This window comes from Platichthys flesus, chromosome 14 (assembly GCF_949316205.1).
Source record: "Platichthys flesus chromosome 14, fPlaFle2.1, whole genome shotgun sequence".
Taxonomy (NCBI): domain Eukaryota; kingdom Metazoa; phylum Chordata; class Actinopteri; order Pleuronectiformes; family Pleuronectidae; genus Platichthys; species Platichthys flesus.
In genome coordinates, this window is record NC_084958.1 from 7,858,325 (window position 1) to 7,885,106 (window position 26,782).

Genomic DNA, 26,782 nt, shown 5'->3' on the forward strand with positions numbered 1-26,782 from the left:
TTTACACTGAGTGTACACAAAGAGAAAGAGAGAGTGTGTGTGTGTGTGAGAGGGATAGATACAAAGAAAGTGAGAGTGCGAGAGAGAGGGTGTGTGACAGAAAGAGAGAGAGACAGAGAGAATCAGAGTGAGAGAAAGAGAGAAAGAGAGAGAGTGTGTGTGAGAGACAGACAGACAGAGGGAGTGAGATTGAGAGAGAGAGAGGGAGAGAGAGAGAGAGAGAGAGATATGTGTGTGCATGTTTGTGTGTGTGTCTGTGTGTGTGTGTTAGGTACGGTCCTGATATGCTGTTTTTCAGTCTTGAAATACAAGTTGCAGGAAGGGGAGTGCAGGTGGGAGGATAGGGATGTGGTCTGGGCTATAGGGTCTTTTGTTCCAAATTTGGTGCAGTGCATCAAAATGCCGTCTTGTAGGGCAACACGCACACGCACACGCACACTCACACTCACACTCACACTCACACTCACACACACACTCACAGACACACACACAAACACGCACACACCTATATATATTGAGAGCTGAATGTTTGGCCTCTATTCTTAGAGCCTTTCCGATTTACTTTAAATCTAATAAAACTTTCCCAATGATTTCCCTATTATATTTGAAAAGTTATTTCTACGATAGATTCATTTCCTCTGATAAAACAAATTAATAACAGCAGTTGTGTAAAAGTGTCTTTTGTCTGTCAAAGCCCCGTTCCACTTGCAGCCAGCTTGCATCAGGAAATAGACTGAGGCACGGACGGTCACACTGCACCTCACGTGCACCTGCCCATGGTAACCTTATTTTTTTGGTCACACGGTTTCCATGGTAACAGTGAAATAATCTTGACAGGCAATGAGGATGGTTGTATAAGCATCACACTACTACTGCTGCCTGTAGGGTATGAACAAACATGTGACTGGTGACTGATATTCATGCAGCAGTCAGGACATTCCCAGAGTATCAAGTGTCTCTGGGAAAACTGGGACTGTTGGCTGACATCTTGAAAACTACCCTCACTCGTGGGTAAGATACACAACTGTGGCCTACAACAGTGTGGGCCCTTTGAATTGTACCAATAACGGTTTGATAAGAAAGTCAGAGTGAAGAGGTCCAGTCCAGTCAAAAATTGCACAAGATATAATGTTTCACCACAATGTGATCACTGGTTTATTGGAAGAATAAATAATAAAATCACTCTAAGATTGAAAACTTCAGTTTCAATACAAAAACAGACAGTGTTTATCCATGATAGTTGATTCAGTTATATTTTGCAAATGTAATCTTTGACGGGCCTTTGGAATAATATTATATACATGTGCCATATGCAAATGCAATATATGCTATATGAAGTTTAAGAATAGCCAGCCCCTCCCCATCAGTTATAATTTGTATAAAGGAATGAAGTATTTGCACATACAGGTTGAAGTGTAGTATTATAATAAAGTGTGTTTTTTACTATTCATACTCCCTGTCTTCAGAGCAGACAGTTTAATCTGTAACTAATCACATTTATTACAACCTCATTCCACTCAGCTGTCCATGAGTGAGCCATGTCAGCACATACTGCCCTGAAATCCAGCAGCGCCATGCAGAGCTAAATGGAATGCAGCCATCACTCATGTTATTAATACAACCTCTGTGGTTCCTGCATAACATGTCAGGTGGCTGTTGTGAGAATGACTTATGCTCCACTTAACTTGTTTTTTCTTTGTTTGCTTTTGGCTGCTGCCTTCAATCGGAATATTTTTACTGGAAAGGAAACAACTTCACCCCGCAAACAAGATGTGATAATATTACAAACATTGGCATTCAGTTTGACTCAACTCACACTGCTCACTAAAATCCAATGGCAAAGCAACCCACTGTCCAACAACACATCGATACAATCATCAAAACTTATATTTAATTATTGTCTTTAATTGATAATACACTGTATATATAAAACCAAACCACAAATAGCACAGTTGTGTTGTTTTCTGAAATTTGTATGAACATATGTTGTTTAATCTAGGGCCTTAATAGGCATTACTTATATATTCTATGCTAGTCTAAAAACATCCTCAGTCGCTTACAATGATAACATCACAAAGTTATTTGAGTCTTATTGTGTTAAATTGATTCAAACTGAACACAGAGTTTTCGAACAAACGATGTCTGAATTTATCATATATTATATTTTTTGTTAGAAATTCATTTGATTTTCTATGACTACAACAGTTATTTATTTATACGGCTGATGAAGACTAAAGCCTGTAAATGTTAAAGTTTAATCTCACAAAACGTCTCGATGGCTCATTTAACTGTTCTCACAATGACACAACAAAAGAAAGTAAGTAAGTAAGTAATCAAGACAAATAAAGACGAATGGTTAAATGTCTCTGTATGTTGGCGACCTGCCCAGAATATACCCCCCCCCCCCCCCCCCCCCAGCTCCCCCAGCCCCCCTCGACCCTCGAAGGATAAACAGAGTAGATAATGGATGCATGGATAGAAGGACAGTCAATTATTTAGCAGAATTGATTTCCGCTTTGCTATTAAAAGCATAGGCCAACAAGTTTATGAATGTAGAGAAATCAATTAAGAGTGCATATAAACCACAACGTTTCGGTCTGACGTCATGAAGCCTCAAGAAAAGATGTGGTTCCTCGGTCGGAAGGTTTGTCTCTGCCTCTCATACATGCTGACGTATGATCTGAGAAGGTCCTCCATTGTGGTAGCCTGTAAAAGAAAGGAAGTGATGTCCTTCATTTCGATATAACCAATCTCAAAATGGGATTGTTACGACCTATAGATCAACTGATCCAGAGAATAACATGTAACGGTAAAAAATACTTTCCCAATGTCTAAAGTGAAATTGATAAGCCTGACTCTTACCTGTAATGTTTCACAGTCGAAGTTGTTTTCCCTCACCATGGTGCCGATGGCCATCTGGAAGAAGCTGCCTTTGCTGCGGTACTCAGTGATGCGGCTGAACGGGTGCATGACCAGCAGCTCCTGAAACATTGACATTATGTTTAAGCAGCATTAAGATGAGATGTAGTGTAACCAGTAAACACAAACCACAACAGGAAATGAGGAGATGAAAAGAGAAGGACTAAACAACAATATAGCATAAAGCATCATTAAATGTTCAAGGACACTCATTAATAATAATAATTATTTATCAGGCGAACTACTGGACATACCTTGGTCTTTGGGTCTATTATGCTTACGCCTTGTTTGCTGATGGCAATCCAAACAATTTGTGGGTAGCTAGATTCACACGTTTGCTGCAAATGAAATCATACATATAGTGACTCAACAATTCCTCAATAGTGGTCTGCAAACTTTGCCTTCACTTCAGCCTGATCACTCACTTTCACTTCAAAGAAGGCACAGCCGAAAGTTGGCCAACTGCAGATGTGTGTAAGGAAAGCGATTTTGGCCTCCTGCACAGTGATCCCGCTCTGCTTGTTGTAGGCGGAGATGATGTTCTGCATGTAGAGGAGGAAAAATGAAAAACTGTGAGTGAAGGATGGAAACTGTGTAAAAGCTCCGCCAATCCCACCGCCAAACATGCTTTGATATATTTATGTTGAGAAAATCAACATTTCTGTATATTTTTCTTTTGCCTTCTTCCAGTCGTCAGAAGACATCATGTGCATCTGGTCTTCAGGAACCAGGTCCTTCAGCATCCTGGGGATCATGACAAACTGGGTCCTGTCTGAATCCACTTTGCATCTGAACAGCAGCCCACCCAGGGTGACCATGTCCTCTTTTGTGCAACTGTGGTATCCCCGCAGGTACTTAGGCATTTCCTGCATGGAACCAGAACAGAGGAGGTGCACCATAATGATTTGGCTTGTTGACAAGAAGAGAAAAAACATCCCTCACGATTACGCGTAATTGTAAGTTGGTCACAGTACCTGTGGAAAATGGAAGATGAGGTCTGCGATCTGGTCTTTCCCCGGATTCACATTGAACCAGAGCTTCCTCTTAAATAACACCAGGTAGGGAACGTTACCCTGGATACCTTAGAAAAAAAAAAAAAACTTGAAATATGAAGATGAGCTGTCTTGTGAAAACCGGCGATGTTTGCATGATGCATTACCTTCTCTCACTCTCTTTGTTTTCTTAGGGAGGTCTGACGTCTGCCTCAAACTATCAAAGAAATATTTCTGCTCTTCCAAGCTCACGACCTACAAACAGAAAAAAGAGAACAGCACTGATATGCTATGCCTAGATATCATTATCAGCATGTGTGAGAAAAATTAAATGAGGACATTTATGAACTAATCATCTTATCTGTTTGATTTAACTTAAGAATTAGTAAGTTCATCAGTTTGGACCAGACAACAATATGTCCCCTTATCCTTCATTGGAATATGTATATCCAATCTTCATCTCTTCTGTCACATCTAAATTAAAACATTGGCTTGAAAGAAGCAATCTTAAGAACATGAACATCGCCCAACAGCACCTTGTCCGGTGTTTTCAGGTAGAGGCCAAACCCTTCAGCTGAGCTCAGGTTGAGGTGAGAGGCAGCACTGCAGCACAGGTCTTTGATGGAGGTTGTAGATTTCACCTCGATTATCTGGATGACAGCAAGGACAGTAGCAAATCAAAATATGATGCCTAATGATATTCAAATTAACGCAATAGTTTGACATTTTGGGAAATTTACTTATTTGCTGTCAGGTTATATAAGAAGATTGGTACCACTCCCATTCCTGTACCATGTGTGGTTATTATGTAGCTGGAGCTAACCTGCTGCTGGCGACTGGTACATATTATACATTCATCATGACATAAGTACTGTGTATGAGAGCGGTTAAACTATTTCTTAAATTTCTAAACAATGAGCCCCCAAAATAATCCTTAAAAAGATCCCGGAAAAAATAATAAGTTTAAAAAAAGGAGCGGAGCAGAACTAGTTATAAACAGTGTTTTGTTCCAATTTCCTTCCACTGCTGAAATGAAAGATGTAATTCAATTATCATCAATGTCATAATCAATTTTCCCAGAGCTAAAACCGAGTTGATACACTCATGGATGGATTGATCTCTTCCCAGGGTTAAGAGGACAGGTCTGTGTCTTACTTCATCCGTTTCGTTTGGAAAATGGATTTTATGGAAGATCATGTTGCTGTTCTGTAGGATGGCGTCCACCTCGACCTGATGGGGAGGGAGCTTCCTGGGCTCCTTTCTGAGGGAACAGTGCACTCGGATAAATTAATATACTGTGTATAACTGTTACACAAACATGAAATAAAAGATTTTAAACTGAACAACTTGATCAAAACTAGACCTTCATCAGGCAAACATTTTGTGACAATTATAAGTCATCTTAAATAGGGAGTGGCAACAGTACAGCCAATCACATTCCTAAAAAATAGCAGGTTTGATTTGCAAGTGATGCTGCAGAAATGCATTGATTTGGTAGGTACACCAGTCATTTAGATTATAAAGCATCATCATCAAATGAAAAATGTAATCAGGCCTCACAAAATTACAATAAACTCTATGAATATAAAAATGCACAAATTGAAAATAAAATTTCAAGAGAGAAATTGATACCAACATTGTTTCTTATGTAAAATATTTGAGTGCTATAACTTCAGTTGGGAGGCATATTATTGAATATTTTTTTAACTTTACGAAAGACCTTTGAGGCCTAAGGAGACCATATAGGAGCCAGCATTTCTGGTGTGTACTAGGGCCCAGACGTCAGGACCTCAGCATATTTAATACGTCTCTTTCTTGATATGTCACTTGTAAGTCCACCAAATTGGAAACCAACTTTAAGTACAACACTTAAATTTATCCTTTAAATGATATAAGGACTAAAATATAAATATTATTGGAATTTAGCTCAGTTGTGACATTATTATCTATATCTGACAACTCAATTTTCAATCTTCAAAAAATAAGTATATTAGTTAGTTAGTTTCCGTTGCAGACCAGTAACCAACACCTTTCACAGTACAATGCTGTGTAAATCAATGATTTTTGACCTGCACATCGCCTGCACCCTCTTCAGACAGACATCGGACAGCGGGTCTCTGGGCCGCGACTCCAGGAAGTTCTGAGTGTGTTTCAACAAACTCTGACTGGGCGGGAACAAGCCTGAACACAGCCACAACAGCTGCCAGCCACGCTCCAGACTCAGCCTGAGAGCAGGAGAGAGGGGAAAAACACATTGAGGCTTTTCACATCTTGTCTTTTGATTTTCTTTAAATTCTTTTGATTAGAAACATGAACGCTGAGGACGCACCTGTTGATGTTGCCGGTCATCTGTCTCATTATCTGGCAGTAGATCTCATCCTGCAGGGCCTCATTCTGCGTCGCCGGACCAAAGATCTGGTCCGTCAGCTCCACTGTGCTGCGGGCATGTTTAACGGGGTAGTCACCCATGTACTTCAGGATAGGTGGAAGCTTAGGTCAAGGACTCACACAAACTCCCCTTTTACATTTTGTATACAGGCAGTCACTGTTTAGAAGTAAAGATTACAGATGAATTGGTAAAATAATAAACAAACGGCAAGGCTCAGATGTTGATGATCAGCATGTTGTCTAGTTCCTGGAAACAAAAAGTGTTTCTGCTTACTCAAACTGCACCATCTAAAACAGGAAAGCACATTTATTAGAGGATATCAATGGAGGCATTGCAGGCCAGGTAGCTGAGTTCAGAGTTGCGGACCAGACTTCTCATCAGCGGCTGCTTGAGAGGTTCTCTGGAACAGGCCCACAGTTTCTCTCTTCTTAAAGCTCTGTGTTGACCCTGACGACTCACGTCTTTCCCCACAGTCCTGTGTCAGACAGGGACCACAGTGAGAACAGAGCAGAGAAATTAGTTGACTATTGGTAATATATATAAAAAAAAAGGCTGATTCATCCAAGTGGATATCTGGATGGTCAACATGTCAAAAGTCCCAAATTCACACACATAAAAAAAAAAACTAAACCTACCTGAAGTTCTCAAGTGCAAACTCTTTCAATGAGATAGGAGCCACGGTTTCATCTCTCTGCGGGGCGCTTTGTGCAGCTGAACGTTTCTTCTGGCCTGGACTGAGCAGTTCCTGAGGGGATCAGAGGTTACACCACAGGGGACGCTCATATCGATTATCATACACATGGATCCACTGCCGCAGACTGGAGTGGATACACAAATCAGCTGAGGTACTTTGAGCTGTCTGATTTTCACCTTGGTTATACTAAACTATTTTTGTGGCATGTGCGTGTCCCAAACATGGGTTTATTTGTGATTTATTTGGATGTGATGATTATAAGGTGTATTTGGGTGTCCAGAAAGTTGCTGTGAAATTTGAATTATTATTATTATCATTATTCAATCGGTCTCATAAACAATCAATTTTAGGCACATTTTATTTAAATCTTAATAGATTTTCTTATTGCCACTTTATCATGTCAAAATATATTTTTTAGAACGAATCATTTTCAAATATTTACACATTGTTATTTTCTGTAAATATTTATATATATAAAGATATATAGAGACATGTATAAACACTTCTGTTTACATACATCTTCACATTTTCTTTATTAGTGTGTTGTGATCTAATGTATACTTTTTACAATAACATTCACCTACCAACTCTTTCTTTCTGTCTTACTTCATTTATATAAAATGTGACCATATAAAACTGGACTAAAACGTAGGAGATCTAAAGGGAACTCTACCAGCGTCTCTTCAGAAGGCCTTGTGAGAGTTGGGAGAAACTGCACTGAGTCCCTATGGGCTCTAACGCTGTCGCCGGTCCGCTGGTTAGTTGCTCTGATCCAGGTTTCTTTAAGAGAATAATTTTCATCTTTTTCTACAAGCAGAAGGTCGCCACGTTTACAGTCGAGCACCATGGGGTCATCTGTGGGAGAGGAGACACATGGTCGTGAGAGGTCAGGTACATGGTGAGCTTTATTTTCCTGCAGGCTCATACGTTAATGGATAGTCTTATGTGCAGGTGAGTGTGCGCTTACTGTTCCATTCTGTACAAACTGTTAACTCCTACCTGGTCCGTTGATGTCCTGCTGAGCCAGAGCGTACACCGAGCGCTGCCTCAGCCCCTCCAGGTTCCTCTCTATAAGTGCACCCATGTCCAAAGCCTCCGCGCACCTCAGGACAAAGTCTCCTTGTATTGTGGACAAATTCACTGATGGGGCACTGGCAGGGCAGATTTTGAATATTAGAGTTTAAGTGTAAGTGTAATTCACACTGCTTTTGACGGGAGTATAATCATGGGAAGTAAAGTTTACCCATACTTCATTGTGTTGACGTCCTTCACGTCCAGGTAAGAAAGCTCAACGAGTCTCTTTTCTCTTTCATCAATGAAGAAGATGCCTTTCCAGTTTACGGCCACGACAAACTTGCTTTTGGCCAGAGGAGGTCCTGTGCACATATATATGAATACAAAGGTTTCAAGAACAAGGTTGTATATCATCTGCCATTTCCTAAACAAAAACAGAACCCACTTCTGGATAATAATTTCAAAGCATTTTAGGTCACAGGCGGGCAAAGAAGAATGGAAGGAGATCAAGACCTCCCTGGATATTGAGGAAATGATGTTGAGCATTGTACGTTGACTAACCTGACAACATTGTAACTTCATAAAACTTGGAGAAGTGCAGCGGCCATTTCTCCCGGGCACTGTCGACCAACGCCCCTTTAACACTTTCTTTGCTCTGTTTCCCGTTGACATAAGGACCCTGTATTGAGACCAGCATATATGATTTATTATGAGGTGCCTCAGCTTTGTTGTGCTCAGTAAAATACAATAAAATGATGAAGACATTTGAAAATATTTCAGGCAAACTCCTTTCGACCCTTTGTTTAACTGCATGGCACTGTACCTCTAAATGTGCTGCGCTGATGAGTTGGATCCATTTTCCCATGGACTTGTTCTCAATCAGTGGTGTGGTGATGATCCCCTCTACCACCCTGTGGGCGTTCTCTCTGCTGTGGTCAGAGCCAAACTGGATGTAGTAGTGCTTAGCTGCCAGCTGGACATATTCATCCTCCTGAGAGAAAAAAAGAAATGTTTATTGGACACATTTCACACAATCTGGTGTCTTATTTTTGTTGCTATTGATTCGATTTTTATATAAATTTAAATACATACAATAGGAACTATAGTCTCCAAAAGATGTACCTGAGTAATGCAGGTATTTATTTTTGCTATCTAATACAATCCATGTGGAGATTTAATGAATGAAGAAAAATACTCTGGACCATGAAAAATAAAATTCTTTTTGCTTTTTTATATTTTTGCTTTTATTAATTTTTTAAGCTGTATTAAGTGTTTTAAAGCCACCTGGAGGCAGAAGAAACAAGCCGTAAACTTGTCACTCAGTATGTTATTCTGCAACATTATTGATTTTTTTAATCTTAAAAAGGGACAGTGTACAGTAATTAATATGAGCACACTGTTTCATACAAATACACCAGAGTTTTCGGGCAGATTTTTATCTGCAGTACCTGGCAGGCTGATGTTATAAAGAAAACAATAAACAAACAAGCAGATATAAAAATACAGCTAGCATGTAGAGATGTGTAAAAAACACATATAAACTCAAGCACAGCCAGAAAATAGAATAGAGACGGACTATATGACATATGAGCACATGGACAACACATTAGTAAGAGTGTGACCCATTGTCAATATAACAATACTGATATAAAGAAGTTGTACAAGTGTATATAGGCCACTGGACTTGCAGGTGTTTCTTGAAGATGTTTCACCTCTCATCCAAGAGGCTTCTTCACTTCTAACTGACTAATGGGAGGTTTCAGGTACTTCATCTCTATGGGCCTTTACCCGTTATGTTAAACAGGCAGGTCATTAAACCCCCTTAACGACTCAACACAGGTACAGACCCATAAAGATTAAATACCTCGTACACTTGTACAACTTCTGAAGATAGCCTGGATGACTGAGAATCTTGAGAGACAAAGATACTGATAATGATTTGTTATTATCTATATTTTGATGCCCTTCAAATGGTATTATCATTTTTTTTGGTTTTGTAATATTATAGAAGTGAAGTAATAATGAGTATTACTGGCATCCTTATTGGTAAACTGAGTTGTTTCACTGCAGAGCCTCACCTTCTCACTGACGTACGCTCCCGACTTGATTTCCTTGATGACCTGCCTGTAAATCAGATCTGTGCTAATATCGTCCATCGAGCAGTCGTGCCACGGTGTGAACAGTTCCTTGCGGATGGAGAGACTCCAGGGGGTGTCCTTCTCCTCTTTGCCTTGCCTCCTCATCTCTTGCTCACACTGAGATACCGCATCCAACACATGCTTCCCACAGCTGCCCAAAGACCACATCTGGAGATGAGACACCAACAGGGTTTGAACTAATGCGGTTCTCTATTACATATTAGCACTAATCAAACAGATTTTAAAGAGTTATGGATTTAGTTACACTCTGTGAGTGAGACTGACCTTCTCATAGAAGCTGATGTACAAGGAGAATCCATAGGTGTCTTTGAGACCCATCTCTCGAGCCACAGCTTGACAGATTTCAGCAGAGGTGGAGGCTGATTCCATATGAACACTGATAGTGCGGCCGTCCGTTAGAGTCACAGACACATCTAAGGGCTTCTTGGACCTGGCAGCCTGTCAGTGGAGGGAAGGAGGATGAGACTGGATGGAAAACAAGCCAGTAACTTGGGGACATCTCTGAATAACAAATAATACAACTGGGGACCAAGATATTATGGTGGAGAAAAAACTTTAGACAGGACAACAAAACAAATATTAAATCAAATATTTTTACCTGTAGTTCTGTCAAACAGGGCAACTCTTTCCTTTCACCGTTGGCTAATATACGATTCAGGCGCTCGGTACAATATGCTCCATATCCATCCGGCCCCCTGGAGACAAACTTCTTCAAAAACTGTGCAGCCAAGAAGAAAAGAACAAGGTAACAGTGTTACAAATCCTTGGGAGAGAGAGATAAACAATGAGACATAAACAAATATAACTAGAAAAAGACTCATTGTATATTCACCAAACAAGCACAACCTTGCTTGAAGGAAACTTGGGTCATCTTTTAAATAAATAAGAACATTTTATCCAATAATAGTTATTGTTTTATCCTCTATATATAATTAAAGTCTATAATTAGACTGTACATAAAGATGGACAAGGTTCTCCCACTATCCAGAAGTAAAAATCAGTACAAATACATCAATGTGATACAAACTACCTAAAATTACAGAAACCATTTTCAAAAAAGAAGTATTTTTTTGGCATCACTCTTGGGAATGTTTCCATCTTTATATACAGTAATTAAAGTTTCTAATAAAATCGGATGCTTATCTTAGTTTTACGACAATAATCCTGTTACTTTAATCTTATCTAAACACGTTGATCAAGGAAATAGAGCAGGGTTTCATGGCCAACTGAGTGAGGTAACAGTTTACCATCCATGTAATGATTATCTTGCAAAAGCAAAAGCAAGCACTGATACTTGAATGACTTGCAGGGTGGTTCCCTTTGCCTTCCTCAATTTCCCACCGTGCTGCCAACAGGAAAACAGGTCTGGTTTCTACAGACAATGTTTCATGGCAAACTGTAGTGCTACTGAATGACTTGCTGCACACTGACCTTCACGAACAAGTCTGTCGGGGGGAAAATCCCGAGACAGATGGAGAGGAGGGTCCAGCCTAGCATACGGCTCTTCCTGTTGTTGTTTAACACCAGCTGCTTACAGATCTGGCAGTAAATCTCATCTCTACATGGAAGAGAAACACGGAAGAAAACAGTAAGAACCACAGATAATATGTAAGAAGAACTAAACAGTGACTGCAATGTTCAATGTATTTAGAGAGAAATGTTTAATTGTAATTATAGACACGCACTGGAATAAAATAATCCAAATATGATTATGAAGATATCATCAAAATAAAAGATTAACCACATACATTTTACTCTGGCAACTATTTGTTAATATTTTCCAATGTTTTTTCCAGATACAAATGTAAACCAACGTTACACATGTGCATTCACATATTTTTTTTAGTTTTTTCCTGTGTTGATGTTTACTCCAGATTTACCGTATGTCTCGCCTGGTCAGAGCATATCCGACAATGATGTGCAGCTTTTCTAGTGTTGACAGTGGCCGATCCAATGTTGGACCTTCTCCAATCAAAATGTCCCCGTCTTCCGTCACATTCTCTGGCTGGTAAGAGAATAAGAATAATTTGTTGTGTTTAATTATCAACAAAAAGAGCAACACACAGACTGAATAATACTGTTATTTATCAAAGACCCCATATTATCAAACATATCACAGTGACATTAGTGCTAACCTCCTCAAGGATGGTTGACGCTCTTCTGCTGGCAGCTCCAAGCTTCTTCTTGTTCTTCCTCAGTATTTTCTACCCAGAAAAGGTTATTTTTGAACATTAGAAGAAAGACTGATGACTCATGTTTGACTTTAAGGATCTTCTATATTATGCATCTTAGATAATAAAGTGTGAAATCACTGAAATTTGGATGACCATGACCTCAGTGACTGAGAATCTTTACATAGGTTCCTTATTTTCAATTTAGTGAAAATAGTAAAACAGCACCCTGCCAGAAAGACTGGAAAGTATTCCAGTATTCAGAAAAGACTCCCCAGGAGACAGTTTTCTGCACTTTGTAATCCTGTGTGGTAACGTATTGTTGTGCTATGCTTTTTCATGGTATGTAATGTTCTGACTTCTCTACCTGGTCAAGTCCCACCAGGCTGCTCAGCCTCCGGCCCTGCCTTTGAGGCAGACGGTCCATGAGGGTGCTGGACACTTGAGATGTTGCATCCTGAGATTTGGGCTCTGGTATGTCCCCCATGAACCGAAGAATAATCCACCACACAGTCAGACAGGCCTGGAGGAGAACGAGAGGAGAAACTGAGTGTGAGGAAGAATATTTTGGAATTGAAAGTGAGAAGATCTCGGCCCTCTTACCAGTGCATCGCCCTCATCATCATGGGGCAGAAGGGGCTGCTTGAGCCTCTGGTTGATGTGCGTGTGAGAGGTGTTGCTCTGGAAGTGAAGGATGCTGAATCTGAATAATGAAAACTCGTCGCTTTCATCATCGAAGTCGTCATCCTCTTCTTCCACTGGTGGGGTAGCGGGGGCCGATAACGGAGCGGTACTTTTTGAATCCGAACCTGGGGTTTCAAAAGAGGTTTCCTCCACTGGATCTTGTATGGTCCGCCACTTCTTGACAGTCAAAGCAATAAGAGTTTCATTCAGTATAATAAAAATGTTAGACACATAAGAGATGCATAAAGATCAATTTAACAGATCACATGACAGAATTGCGAGCTAACCTCAAACTCGTCTGATTCGAATGCTTTTTGTTGCACCACTTCCACAGCACGTGCAGGCTTAAGATCGTATGAGTTTGCCTCCGAACCCTGTTCAGTAACCGACTCAGTTTCATTTGCCGACTCCGACTCTGATTCCGACTTCAGCTCCTGCTCTAGCTCCTCGTCGGCTGACCTCGTTGCAGAGTCAAGGTCATCCAGTCCCTGCTGAAGGGCTTTGGCTAATTGGTCCAAGTTCTCTTTCTCCAAGCGTGAAGAGAAGGCCTGTGATGGGTTTGCGAGGAGAGAGGATGTAGATTTAGACATAAGCGTATATAAATATGGAAAGAGGGGGTAAAAAATTTTCAATTTAGAATACAAGCCCACACACCAATTTATTGACAGACATCACTTCATTGTATTTCTAGATCCACGACTTTCAGCACTTACATCATCCCTCATTTTCTGAACCTTTCTTCTGGCCAGGAGTTTTCTGGTTTGAGCCTGCAGCAGTATGACTGCCTCTCTCTTTTGCTTCCAGCTCTTCCTCTTCTGGAAGCCTCGCACCTAAAGTTTTATCATGAATGATTTTGTGACGCAAATGGAGGTTATTAACAACAGTTTTGCCGTTCTATAATAATACGTAGAAATCTGATAGCAGAAACACTGTAGGATACATTTACCATATATGAAATATGAATGAAATTGAAGAAAATATATAAATATGATTTAAATAAACAGAATTTTTAAAGTATATAACAGAAAATCATATTCCTAAAATTACAATCCTACACAAACGTACACACACACACACAAGCACAGACGCACATCCGCATACACGTACAAAAACACACACAGACACAGACACAGACACATAACCACCCACAAACACACACATACATAATGCATCCTTGGACATCCAAAATGACCCATTATGTGTTACACAGCTGTGTGAACAGTACATGCCTGGGTTTGTATGGTGAGCGCTGCTGCACACTGTCTTTGGAACTGTAACCGGAGTTTCCGACTACGGATCAGTGATGCCAGCCGTTCATAGCCGCGCTTGAGCTGGTAAAATAAGAGTGGAAACAAAGGTACCTGAATTCCAGCCTCTTACACATTTACCAGGTACATGGTGTGACTTCTATCAGACGTTATTAAGCATCAGAACTGTCTTTTTTTACTTTCTCTTCTCTGTAACGTCTCCAACGCTTCTGCAACACCACGGCTGCCCGTCGCTTCTTCAGAAAAGACTTCCTATAAAATAGGAAAGTGAAAGTCTCAGAGAAACAAAATGAACACACTCATCAACCAACTTTTTCTGAGTTAGTGTAGGTTAATTATAAAAGTTCTATATACCCTATTTATTTTATTGATTATGCAACATGTATGGAAGTAAAATATAACTATGTTCAGCTACAGTGAGCACACACCTCTTAATACAGGTTGAGGTAAAAATAATGTGCAGTACCCTTTTGAATTTTTAGTTCACAATATCGTGATGTTCTTGCCCCTGTCCATTTGTTTGTTTGTTTGTTTCTCAGCAGAGGAACGCAAAAACTAGAGAAGAGATTTCCATGAAACTTGGTAGAAGACATGTGGAGGAAATAACTCATTTCAATAGGGGGCAGATCCAGGAATTTGTTATTTATAGTTTTCCTTGTTATTGCGAGACTATTACTATTACAAATCCAGAATGGATCTTGTTTTAACAAGGCATGCATATTTAGAGGGCTGATATCTATGAGTGTGTGCAGTGTTGGGCAATAGTGAAGGTATGTTGTACTGTTCTTCGAGTTGAACCTGTTTTCTCAGAAACTGCACCTGTCTTTTTGTCCGAGCATGACCCTCTGGATAATCAGAGCTATCCTGTTGAGTTCTTGTTCCCTCAGTCGTTCCAGGATGGCATCATCGGCATCCTGAAATAAAATGTTTACAGATTAATTATTATTTCTTGAATTGTCGAGGAATTCTTTGCAGTCAAATGCCACAAACATTCACAAAGTCTTATAAGAAGCAAATAAATCATCTGTAGCACAGTAAAAATTGAAAAATGCACAAATCACAAAACAGAGGCTAGATGGACGATGCTGGTCTGGATCATAATACTGAGAGTACTTCACCAGTCTGCAGCCACACTGTACAAAATATAGTTTGAATCATATTTTTTCTGTACCTTCAGGAAAATCTTGGTCTTGCCTATTTTCCACTTGTCCTTCCCTACAATCACTGTCTTGCAGATGGCCTCACAACGAGCAGCAGCTGTCTCCTGGAGAGTCAATAAAGAGTTTCTGAGGAAGGCCTAATGACAATCAAAATTCCTCCAGGGGAAAGACAAATTTTTAATATTTAGCAGTAATATTCAAAGTTACACAGATATGACAGAGACTTAATGAAAACCAACTGTTAACATTGTCAAGTATAATCCTCGACAGGACCATGTCATGACTAACATTTTTGGCATCACAGGCGGCCGTCTTCAGCAGCACCCTGTAGCGCCTCACAAATTCCTCAAAGGTGTGGCGGATTGGGTATCCCAGATTCCGGATGCGGATGGTGTCCATCATTCCGGAATATCTCAGCTGACGCATACACAGCTCTCTGTCAAACATCTAGAGGACAGCAGAGTAGAGTGGTTGTGAATATTCAGTTTGTGAGGCTCTGAGTAGCATCTCTGGTCTATCTATCTATCTATCTATCTATCTATCTATCTATCTATCTATCTATCTATCTATCTATCTATCTATCTATCTATCTATCTATCTATCTATCTATCTATCTATCTATCTATCTATCTATCTATCAATCTATCTATCTATCTATCAATCTATCTATCTATCTATCTATCTATCTATCTATCTATCTATCTATCTATCTATCTATCTATCTATCTATCTATCTATCTATCTATCTATCTATCTATCTATCTATCTATCTATCTATCTATCTATCTATCTATCTATCTATCTATCTATCTATCTATCTATCAATCTATCTTTCTGTCTGTCTGTCTGTCTGTCTGTCTGTCTGTCTGTCTGTCTGTCTGTCTGTCTGTCTGTCTGTCTGTCTGTCTATCTATCTATCTATCTATCTATCTATCTATCTATCAATCTATCTATCTATCTATCTATCTATCTATCTGTCTATCTATCTATTTGTCTGTCTGTCTGTCTGTCTGTCTGTCTGTCTGTCTGTCTGTCTGTCTGTCTGTCTGTCTGTCTGTCTGTCTATCTATCTATCTATCTATCTATCTATCTATCTATCTATCTATCTATCACTGTCATTAGATCTGTAGATATTTGGTCATAAACTGGACAAATAGATGTTTTGACCATTTGGTGGTTCGAGATAACAAGTTGAGGGATGACCTAGGTTCTTAACACTCAATCTGAGGAAAACATCACTTCAATCTTTGCGAACAATGATTGCATCTGCTAATGGTGCTATAACAATGGTCACAGGCTAATAATTACCAGTAGAAGTAACATGGTGAAAAAACTGAAGGAAGATTGCCAACTTTAACAGGAGAGTAAACCCTCAAGGAAATTGCACCAATGCTGTACTTTACGCTGTGTGTCACAAGGTGATGTTTTACAGGAAATGTTATCTATTGGTTTATCGCACCGAACAGGAAGATGTTTTTGCTAAATCATTTAGGATTCAGGGGAAAAGTCTTAACCGCCTGGGTGCACTTTTGATTGTGTTTATCTCCATCTCAACTCCTCATCTCACTTCTCTTATCGAGTTGCTCTTGTGTCATTCACCTTGGACTTCTTGCTATTGTTGGGTTTGAAGCAGCGGATGAAGAAAGGCTGACAGGCCGACAGAGCCTTCATGAGGGAGTCCAGAGACTGACGGAACTGGCCGCTCAGCGTGGGCACTTGTTTGCGTTTTTCAGACTGGGCCTGTACAGATGATGGAGGAAGACAAAAACTCACCATGGCCATTCAGCAACAAATGGACAACTCTTACACCAATGACATTATAATGCATGTGGACTGTATCCACAGTACAAGTTTCCAAATCTCGAATTTTAACTTACAATCTTGCTTTCTGAGTCAAAAAGGGAAAAACATTTCCAATGGGTTAAAGGGAAATAAATGCTTTTTCTTCATTTTAACTAAAATTACCTCCTCATTAACATATTTGCATGTGTAACGATAAACAACTTAATCGAGTTACCCGCACAGAGTTCCCAGGTGTTATGACGACCCTTTTGTTGTTCGTAATCTTGACCCCATTGGTGGAAAGCTCAGTTGCAAATATCTTATGAAGTAGCTTATTGGTGGACACTTCCACCGTCTTGATGATGTCAAAACTGACAGCATCTCTGTTCTTCTCCAGAAACCCTATAAGGAACAAATCAAAATTACGAATTATCCGACAGCAGAATATTTAGTTTCTAGTTTGATTGAATGCAATCTATGTGTGTACCTTCGGACTCATAGTAAACAACGCCTGCAAAGTGATGAATCCCAAAATTGGTGTCGTATTCACTCTTTGTGGCGACGTAGGTCTTGTTCCCCTTGTGTTGCTGGTTCATCTTGTTCAGCATCGTGGAATCTGAGCCCTGCAACAAACCAAACTACCATTAGGGGACTTTACGGTAAAAATGATCAAACAACACTTATCAAACAATATCACTCCGTCACCTTTGGAAAGTGGCTCTCCTCATCGATCAGAGCCAGCAGGTTGCAGGGTTTCCCAACCAGAAGGTCTAGGATGTCCTGATTGTCACTGAACTTCATCTTGTTCCACACAATGTCCTCTTTCAGATACTCCTCCTGCTCCAGCTTGAAGATGTGCGCCACGAAGAACTGCTGCAACTTCTCGTTGGCAAAATTAATGCACAGCTGCTCAAAACTGTAAAACGGCAGAATGATATTTAAATCAGTCACATGATAATTGACCTTAGGAATCGTTTTCTAAAATGGAGACTATGGCATGCGGTTCCTTTTATGATGGTATGTGTGATATGCTAAATGTTGTGTTATACTGTATGGGCTTTTACATGTTCCTGCCCATGGACTGCAGATGCAAAGTAGCTATGAAGCTTAAGTATTTGTTCAGGTTTAAGTAGCTATGGAGTTGTGATACACTTAGCATGAAAGATGTGTGGGCGAACTGTCTGCACCTGTTTGTTTTGAAGTTCTCAAAGCCAAAGATGTCCAGCAGACCAATGGAATGGTAGGAAGACTTGGCGCCGCTGCTACATTTCTTATAGGTGACACGGTTGATTTTCTCCACAATCCATATGAACATTTTATTGTAGATCGCCTGAGAGTTGAGACAAACAACAGATCATAATTGACTTAGTCTTCGGAGCACCACCAAAGCGGTCAAAACCATACTTGCCAATATTGAGTTTAGTTACGATTGAATGGTTGCATGTTCGAATGAAGGTACCACGTTATACTGTAAAAAAATTCAATAAATACCTCTGCCCCTTTTCCACTGTTCAAAAAACCCACAAACATCTAGGTGTTGACTGCAATGGGATTGGATATAATCAGCATTCACTCCCGGGTTAAATTAATCTGCAGTAAACAGTTTTTTTTCCGTTCCGATCAGAAGTGATGGAGACCAGACAACCGATTGCATTCTCTCATTTCTCAAAACAGCTAGGTTTCTAGCAGCCTCCGTTTTTTGTGCGTTTGAGATGTTGAACATGATGAACCGGGGGGGGGGGACAATGAGGCAAACTCCTCTACAGGCAATGGGTAAGCAGTCCATTGCCTATTTAATGGATTTATCAGCGATTCTTGCTTGGGTTCAATACCTTGACGAAGGCGTCTCTGCAGTGTTCGGCCTGTTCGGAGCTGAGGGGTTTGGTCACCCTCTCCCTGTTGGTCATAAAGGAACGGTGGGTCAAACTGTCTGCCAGAGAAGACGTCTGAACCTGCAGGGAGCAGAAATGAAAAAAACATTTATGTCATAATTTTAATGATTAAGAAGAAATGATATACATGATATTCATACATAAGGAAACCCACCTCCAGTAGAGAAGATGCTACGCTGAAATTTTCCGACTTGGTGACATCACTGGTTTCCAGGTTATTTTGTGTTGCACCTGATGGAAACCACATTTGTGTCAGCAACACATACAATTCAAATTTTAACAAATAATGCTCCAGTGAGCTGAGCATATTCAATATATTAGGATGTAGAAATATATCTAAGTACTAAGTACCAATTTTTTGTATATGCTACTTGTTACACCCACGGAAACATTAGGAACACCACTCAAATATGAGGTTGTTCCTTTCTCTCAAGACAGCATCAATTCTTTGTGGAATCGATTCTATGCGAAGATATATTTTCCTTCACGGTTGACCTCACATCATTACTGCAGATTTAGCAGCCGATCTCCAGTTCCTCCAGTGTCCTCATCTCAAAAGGTTTTCTATTGGTTGATGATCCGGTGACAGGAGAAGCCATGAGCTCAATTTTACCTCCAGCAAGGAAGTTATGTTTGGTTTGTATGTTTGTTTTTTTGTAAGCAAGGTTACACAAAAACTACTAAACTGATTAGCATGAAACTTGGTGGAAGGATGCAGTTTGGTTCAGGGAAGGATTAATTAATTTCTGGGGCGGATCCAGATCAGTCACGTGATTGGCTGATTTGGTTGCTGCATGAATCATTAAATGTACAGTTGTCACTGATGAAGGGATCAGTTGATATACTACTACCCCAGTACATCACGTGCTACTCGGTGGTGGGGGAAGTACTCAATAAATTAATAAAAGCATAATAAACTGACAAAAATGTACTCAACTTAACTTACTACATTCACTTTTGTTATTGATTAGAAGTAGGTACCTACTTTTAAGTGTACTTAAAGTATTACAAGTATCTGGGCAGCAGTCTACTACATAATTTACTGGGCCTACTGTATCTTTTGTGTCAATACAAGAATATATGAATAATGATGACTGAAAGAGTCTCGGCTTCTTGATCAGTGAACCAACCCCCCTCTTAACTAATGATTACTTTTAAAATTGAAAAGCACCTGGAACTAAATCTACTAAATGCACTAAAGTACACTAACAAAGTAAATGAACATTTAAACTGAATGCTTCTTCCGTTGCTATTTACACTAGTGATCTTTTTCCACTGTGGTTCATTATGAATTGCCTACCTCTATTTAATCAACAGTTTTCCTCTCTGAACAAAACTAAGAATTTAAAGTGTGCAGAAAGCGTACGCTCACCCTCAAAGCAGACGTTTCCCAGGTGTAAGATGGCTGCCAGCAGCTTGTGGATTTCCTCACACTGTTTTTTGGAGAAGTTCAGGATTTTCATAGCAGAGTGAATACGACTGTAGTCGTTTGCCTCATCTCTACTCGCACATGTGAAACAGTCGCCCTGCGGCACATGAGAGGGAGGGTCAGGATTATTGAATGTGTGTGCACACCATGCACAATGAGCTGCAGATAAGTATTGACATACCTTATTGAGGAATTTGTATTCCTTGGCAACTCCAAGCCTCAGAGTTTTCTTCTCCTCTGCAGTGAGTCCTGTCAGCAAGCAATAAAATATGTGGTAGTTTCTCTCCCCCTTTGCCTGAGGGTCAAGGAGCAAGAATGAAGTTTATTGTTATTTTTGTTATGCAGGTTAACTTGTGCTTTTTTACATGCTGTGTGTATTTTTATGACTCAGTACAGACAACAACTCAAAAACAACATGATTTGGGTTTGCCTTTCTGGTCAACAATGATAGGTTGTATATTTAACAAGACCTAGAATAGACAGAGATATGATTTTATGAGTTTACTGTAACATCGCATGGCTCCTCTCCCCGGGGAGATAAGATGCCTTTGTTTGAACAGAGCTGGCCTCACCTGATGGCAGACACGAGACTTCTCCAGGAGGTACTGCTCCACACGGGCACCCTGGATCACTCCGTCCTCGTTGAAGAAGATCTCCAAATATTTCCCAAAACGACTGGAGTTGTCATTGTGGATTGTTTTTGCATTTCCAAAAGCTAAAATAAACAGAATAGAATAGAGTGGCATTGGTGGATATTGGACTTTTAGTTACTTATTCTCTGGCATTGCTGGACCCGTCTGTTTGTTCATTGGTTGGTTTACAATGATGAACCAGAGCAACAAACCTAGGCCTTATTTAAATTAGGAATACTTAATACTTCTTATTAGGATATATGGTTCACAGTTCAAATCAAATAGTCTTCGAACTATGTTAATATGACTTATGTTTACTAACATTCAGAGGACCTTGTAAGTAGAAGTATGACTACTGAGTGTCATTCCAGTTTCAAGTTGTGTTCTTGTGTTTTTTAATACTCGTCTGAAGTGCGACTTTACCTTCAAGTATTGGGTTGGACTCCAGAATCTGTTGTTCAATACTCTGCTCAGAGAGTTCCCCGCTGACTGCTGCCAGGTACTGCAGGATCAGCTTGGTGCTCTCTGTCTTCCCTGATCCGGACTCCCCACTGAGACAAAAAAATACCACAATGAAGATTTAGTGATGGAGACGTATGACTCCACGTTTATTCTAATCAGGGCCGTTGACAGGCAACAGCAAGTGACCTGATGATGCAGCACTGGTTCCTGAGATGCCGTGTCATGTTGAAGTAGCAGGATTCAGCGATGGCAAAAATGTGCGGCGGGAGTTCCCCGAGCTTTTGTCCATGGTACAACTTCACCTGAAGGACAGAATAGATAGAACGCACACATCAAACGAAACACTGCAGTTTCTAATGAGAAGGTTCAGCTTGTATTTGTATGGTGATGTTAACTCAAGCACTTATCTGTGTACAGTCTCACCTGCTCAGCTGAGTATATTGGAAAATCCTGGTATGGGTTCACTGCAACCAGCACTGAACCTGTGTAGGTCTACAAGCGCCATTAGACAAGTTAACCAAGTGCAATAATATCCTAGCTGTACAATATAATTTCATGTATACAATGTTACTATGTGCAATATAACTGAGTACAAATACTCATGTGTTTTAACACACTACGTTTTAAACTATTTATTGTTTTATTTATACCTATTTATAATTATTTATGTGCTCTTCGATCATGTGACACCGCCATGTTGTTGTTTGTCTAATTAACTTGCTGAACCTGGCGAGAGGGCGGGGTGAACATATGGACACAAACAACCATTCACACCCACTTTCCCACCTATGAAGGAAGTAGTGACTCCAATTAGCCCAACCCCAATCTGCATGTCTTTGAACTGTGGGAACTCGGAGGAAACCCACACAGACACAGGGGAGAACATGCAAACAGAAACGCCCCGGCCAAGATGGGTTTCCAACATGTATATACATATATGATGACAGATTTCAGTGTGTCAGTGTTATCACAGGACATATTTTTAACATATAAACACGCAACATGGTATCGCGGGACTCATTAAAACAGAAGAGTAATATTTTGCTCTGTCTGTGTGTGTGTGTGTGTGTGTGTGTGTGGGTGTGTTACAGTTGTGCCTTACATAGAAGATTCCTTGTCTGTGTCGCAGCAGCAGGTTTCGGAGGAGCCCGGCGTCGGTCATGTCCCCCAGTTTGATCATGTCCCCTACACCCTCCACGGACGTAGGGTGCATGACCTTGAGAGAGGCCTCCCGCTCCGGGGAGAGAATCTGCTCCTGGAAGAGGTGGAAGTGAGAAATAAAACTGAGCTCGTTCAGGTGTGATCCAAGGCTGGAAATGTGTTTAAAATACGTGAGGTGAAACAACAGCTTCATAATAGATGATAACAAAGGGTGATTACCTTTCCCTCATCATCCACCAGCAGCCGCTGACCAGACGGTGATACTTTGACCCTGGCTCCGATGGGGACCCCGATGTCAGAGTCCACCCACACCCACTCCCCCTGAAAACAGAAATAACTGTATAAATACATACACCAACATTGTTATTTTTTTCATTAATAATGGTAATATCTTTACGATAGGCCTTTAAATGAATGACTTGAGGGACGTGTGAAGTCAAGGAAGAAATGAATGCTTCCTGGTATGCAATATTCTTATCAATAAAATCCATATTCGTAACTTTTCGTCAGCCTTACTTTTTTCAGCATCCCCAGTGTTCAGCTTTCCAACTGCCTAAAAAAAAAAAAAGAATCCATACGATGAGCTGCAATTTCCACCAAAACTAGATTTTTGTACCGGACTAAGACTGAGGTCCTCTGTGTTGTGTTCATTACAGAGATCACTGCTGTGCTCAGGGAGCAGTGTCCTACTAGGTGACAGAATAAAGACATTTATTATTACACATAAGTAAAACAATTAAGAGGTGTACCTTGTCCTTTTAAAACAGCGATTTTCATCAATTCCACACTCCTCCAGCCTGCTGAAGAGTCGGCGTTCCTCTCTGACGTCTTCTTGAGTCTCTCAATGTGAAGAAGGAGGAACCAGATTTCCTCGACATCAGATTTTATGGCCCTTTGACTTTGAACCGACTGTGATATAAAGGAAGAGGAAAAGAAACTAATCGCTCACGCAGATGTGTCTCATATCAGGGGACTGTGTCTCAGGCCACGTTGAGGCAGGAATTCACTCCTCAAATTAAAATCTTTCATGACGACCAAAGCTTATATATATAGTAGCATCAATGCCAGTCAGGCTGTTTGAGTGTAATTCTGAAATGGTTCTAAAGCACATAAGTCCATGCATATATTGACATGATATACACCTGTTATGTGATTGGCCTTGCTTGACCATGGTGTAACAGTGACTGCCGTAATGAATGTGCAGCCTTTGGACCCTGCTTATCGCTCGGACGAGACACTGCGGAGCATCTCACAGATTATTATTGTAATGAATATGACATGAGTTATCTTTTGAATTAAGGGAGGATCAGATTTATGGCCGAAGACAAATAGTCAACTTTATCATTAAAACCACAGTCTGTGTAGTATACTACTGGAGACCAGGCAGGTTTTCATGCTGTGAATGATGTATAATGGAATTCTATAAACTGCATATTTCACTGTCAGTGTTATACTGTGTCAGCTTTATACTGTGTTAGTTTAAAGGCTGTTCTATAGAAAACACAGTGGAGACCTTCCTCTAACAGACGAGTGAGTTATCTATGCCTCTATAAAATTGAAGCCATTAGGTCGAGAGTGCTGAAAGTGAAAACAGGGCTACAATAGGCTGGGATGGTGGAAATGCTCATAATGCTTATCTGCTTGACGTGCCTGATCTTTGACTTAATTCCTAATGACGACATGGGATTATCCTGCTGAGACGATAAAAGCAGGCTTCTTATTTTATTTAAAGTGACACTATGTAACATTTGAAAACTAAAGAGTATAAAATTACAACTGGTTGTGTAAACAAACAAACACCTTGTAGAGTGTGTATTATTGCACAAGAGACACAAAAGCCAAAGGTTTCAATGCTGTAGCTTTAGGTTTTTGTGGATGACCAGTATTTCATGGGGGCAAATGTTAGTAGATACAGAACAACATTGCATAGCACTACTCACCTCGGCAATGTTTCCCCAAAACTTGGTGAAGGGATGCATTATGGGTCAGGGAAGAACTTGGTGCGTTTCATGGATTTGCTGAAGTACAATCAGGCAGTTCTAAGGGACCAATATTTATGACTGTCTGCAATTTGGTGTAGATACAAATAAGAGCTTGGAATTAGCGACCCATGAGTCAGAAGATGCAACTGGCTATGTAAGCCACCACCCCGACTTCGAAATCCAAGATGGCGGCTCCGTGTAGCAACAATAAGTAAAAGCTGTAGTTTATACTGTTTACTAGTATTTAAGTCATTGTACGATGTACGGTGTTAGTATGCATGAAATGCCATGTTATGCATTATTATGAATTGTTGTTGCTGGCCAACGTAAACAAATGATCAATTGGAACGCTATCAACTCGGGTGTGACGTCATACCGAAGGTCGAGCTCTGAGATATAATGGAACGCGGCATTAAAGGTCCAGACCCCACTACTGTAATTTGTGGTTTGTATGTTTATATGTTTCTCTTGACTACTCGACTCCACCCTAATTGGGCACGACGGGTCAGGTTAGGTTGTGCATCAAAATCAAAGTCCAAAAAAAAAGAAATTGGCCTAAGTCCAGCTCCACTCTGCTGCTGCTGCTGCTGTGCCGAGCTTTTTGTTTAACATGGTTTTAACTCGTTTTCTCCTTGGGCCATGCCGGTCCGTCGGTTTGTAATTGGGTTTGTAGAAATAGGTCAACAACAACTCCTCAATAAACATTTTTGGAGACATTCATGGTACCCAGAGTGCTAAATAACCGTATCCTGCTCAACTTCAGGATATGGATGTGTGGTACCATCATGGCAGCCAATTGTAACAAGTGTCTTTGTTAATCTGGTGAATTTACATGTCTTTGCATAGAGGGACTACTGGGCCTTGGCGGTGCTATGCCTACTACTGAGTGTCATTCTAGCATTTAGCTGTTTTGTGTTCATGTTAGAACCCTTAGTCCAACATCCCAACTCCTTTTATCTCCGGCCTGCCCTCGAACTCCTGGAGAAAACCTCCTGCTTTTCAGCAATCAGCTGGATTCTCCATTTTGTTCAACAGGTAGTTGCGAACTTTGATATTTAAAACTGGACAAGTAGGGAAGATAATGTGTGGAAGTATTATTCATCGGGTGGGGAGTATACAGCAACTATAGTTTCAACTGGTGGTCATAAACTGGGACGGAAGTCCAATCACAATCTGCGTCACACTGTTGAACTGACCTTATGGTTGATTAACAACAGGCCCTCCTTGGTAATAAAGAGCACAGTTTATCTGTGTATTCACTGTATCAGCTCAACAGGGGAGGGCAGTGCCAGTGTGGTTCATTAGGTTGTGGAGTCATAAATGCATCACTCACAGCAGGCGTGATCGCTCACTCACACGCAGAATGGGAGTTCCCTCACTCATCTTCAGTGACTCACCTCCAGGTTTCAGTCGTTTTAAAACAAAACTGCTGCCCTGAAAATTAAAAAACAAAATGATCTGTACCAGTGGTGAGATGTAAAAAAGTATATTTACTTAGTTACTTACATTTTTTATGCATCTCTAATTAAGTACATTTATTTTCGATTACTTTTTACTTTACTACATTTATATAATGGATTGACATAGTAGATTAAAAAAAGTAATCAATAACAAGGAGAATTGTTCTACTGATCCAATCAGAGCAGGCAGGCATTATTAAACCCTGCCTCCTGCAGCAGCATTGCTGGTGAAGAATACACAGGGAAATGAATCAAAATGAGGACGAGACTCTAGTCCATAATGATGTAGTGCTGTAATAGGATACACTCTGCAGAAATGAACAAATATGTCCTCATACAAATGTTGCAATGTTAAAAAATATGTCCCAGATCTGGATCTAAAACAAAACGTAAAGGGGTCATCCTTGACCCTACAGTACCTCATCCTTCATTAAGTTTGCTAGTGATCCATTAGGTCGTTTTTGCTCAATCTTGCTTACAAACAAACAAACAGATGGTGAAGACATAAGCTCCTTTGCAGAGGTAAGAAAGA

General features: G+C 40.3%; 1 protein-coding gene across 1 annotated transcript; it reads right to left on the bottom strand.

Moving 5' to 3' along the window:
* Positions 1-2,437: 2,437 nt before the first annotated feature.
* On the bottom strand, positions 2,438-24,787 carry LOC133968342 (unconventional myosin-VIIa-like). The gene is made up of 49 exons (XM_062404327.1): positions 24,749-24,787; positions 23,028-23,129; positions 22,750-22,902; positions 22,071-22,139; positions 21,834-21,949; positions 21,609-21,736; positions 21,126-21,268; positions 20,735-20,848; positions 20,497-20,650; positions 19,279-19,355; positions 19,065-19,184; positions 18,420-18,562; positions 17,938-18,148; positions 17,720-17,855; positions 17,468-17,634; positions 17,050-17,190; positions 15,739-15,897; positions 15,462-15,554; positions 15,110-15,204; positions 14,470-14,542; positions 14,252-14,353; positions 13,736-13,852; positions 13,310-13,570; positions 12,942-13,199; positions 12,706-12,861; positions 12,303-12,371; positions 12,048-12,172; positions 11,599-11,725; positions 10,766-10,885; positions 10,432-10,605; positions 10,087-10,314; positions 8,832-8,999; positions 8,570-8,687; positions 8,244-8,370; positions 7,994-8,145; positions 7,668-7,849; positions 6,936-7,045; positions 6,621-6,775; positions 6,241-6,394; positions 5,981-6,136; positions 5,067-5,172; positions 4,448-4,561; positions 4,079-4,166; positions 3,894-4,000; positions 3,600-3,785; positions 3,345-3,461; positions 3,174-3,257; positions 2,863-2,982; positions 2,438-2,706 (listed from the first exon to the last, which is right to left on the bottom strand). Exons 1-49 carry the CDS (start codon positions 24,785-24,787, stop codon positions 2,614-2,616), a joined length of 6,507 nt encoding a protein of 2,168 aa, XP_062260311.1. The 3' UTR covers positions 2,438-2,613.
* Positions 24,788-26,782: the final 1,995 nt, after the last annotated feature.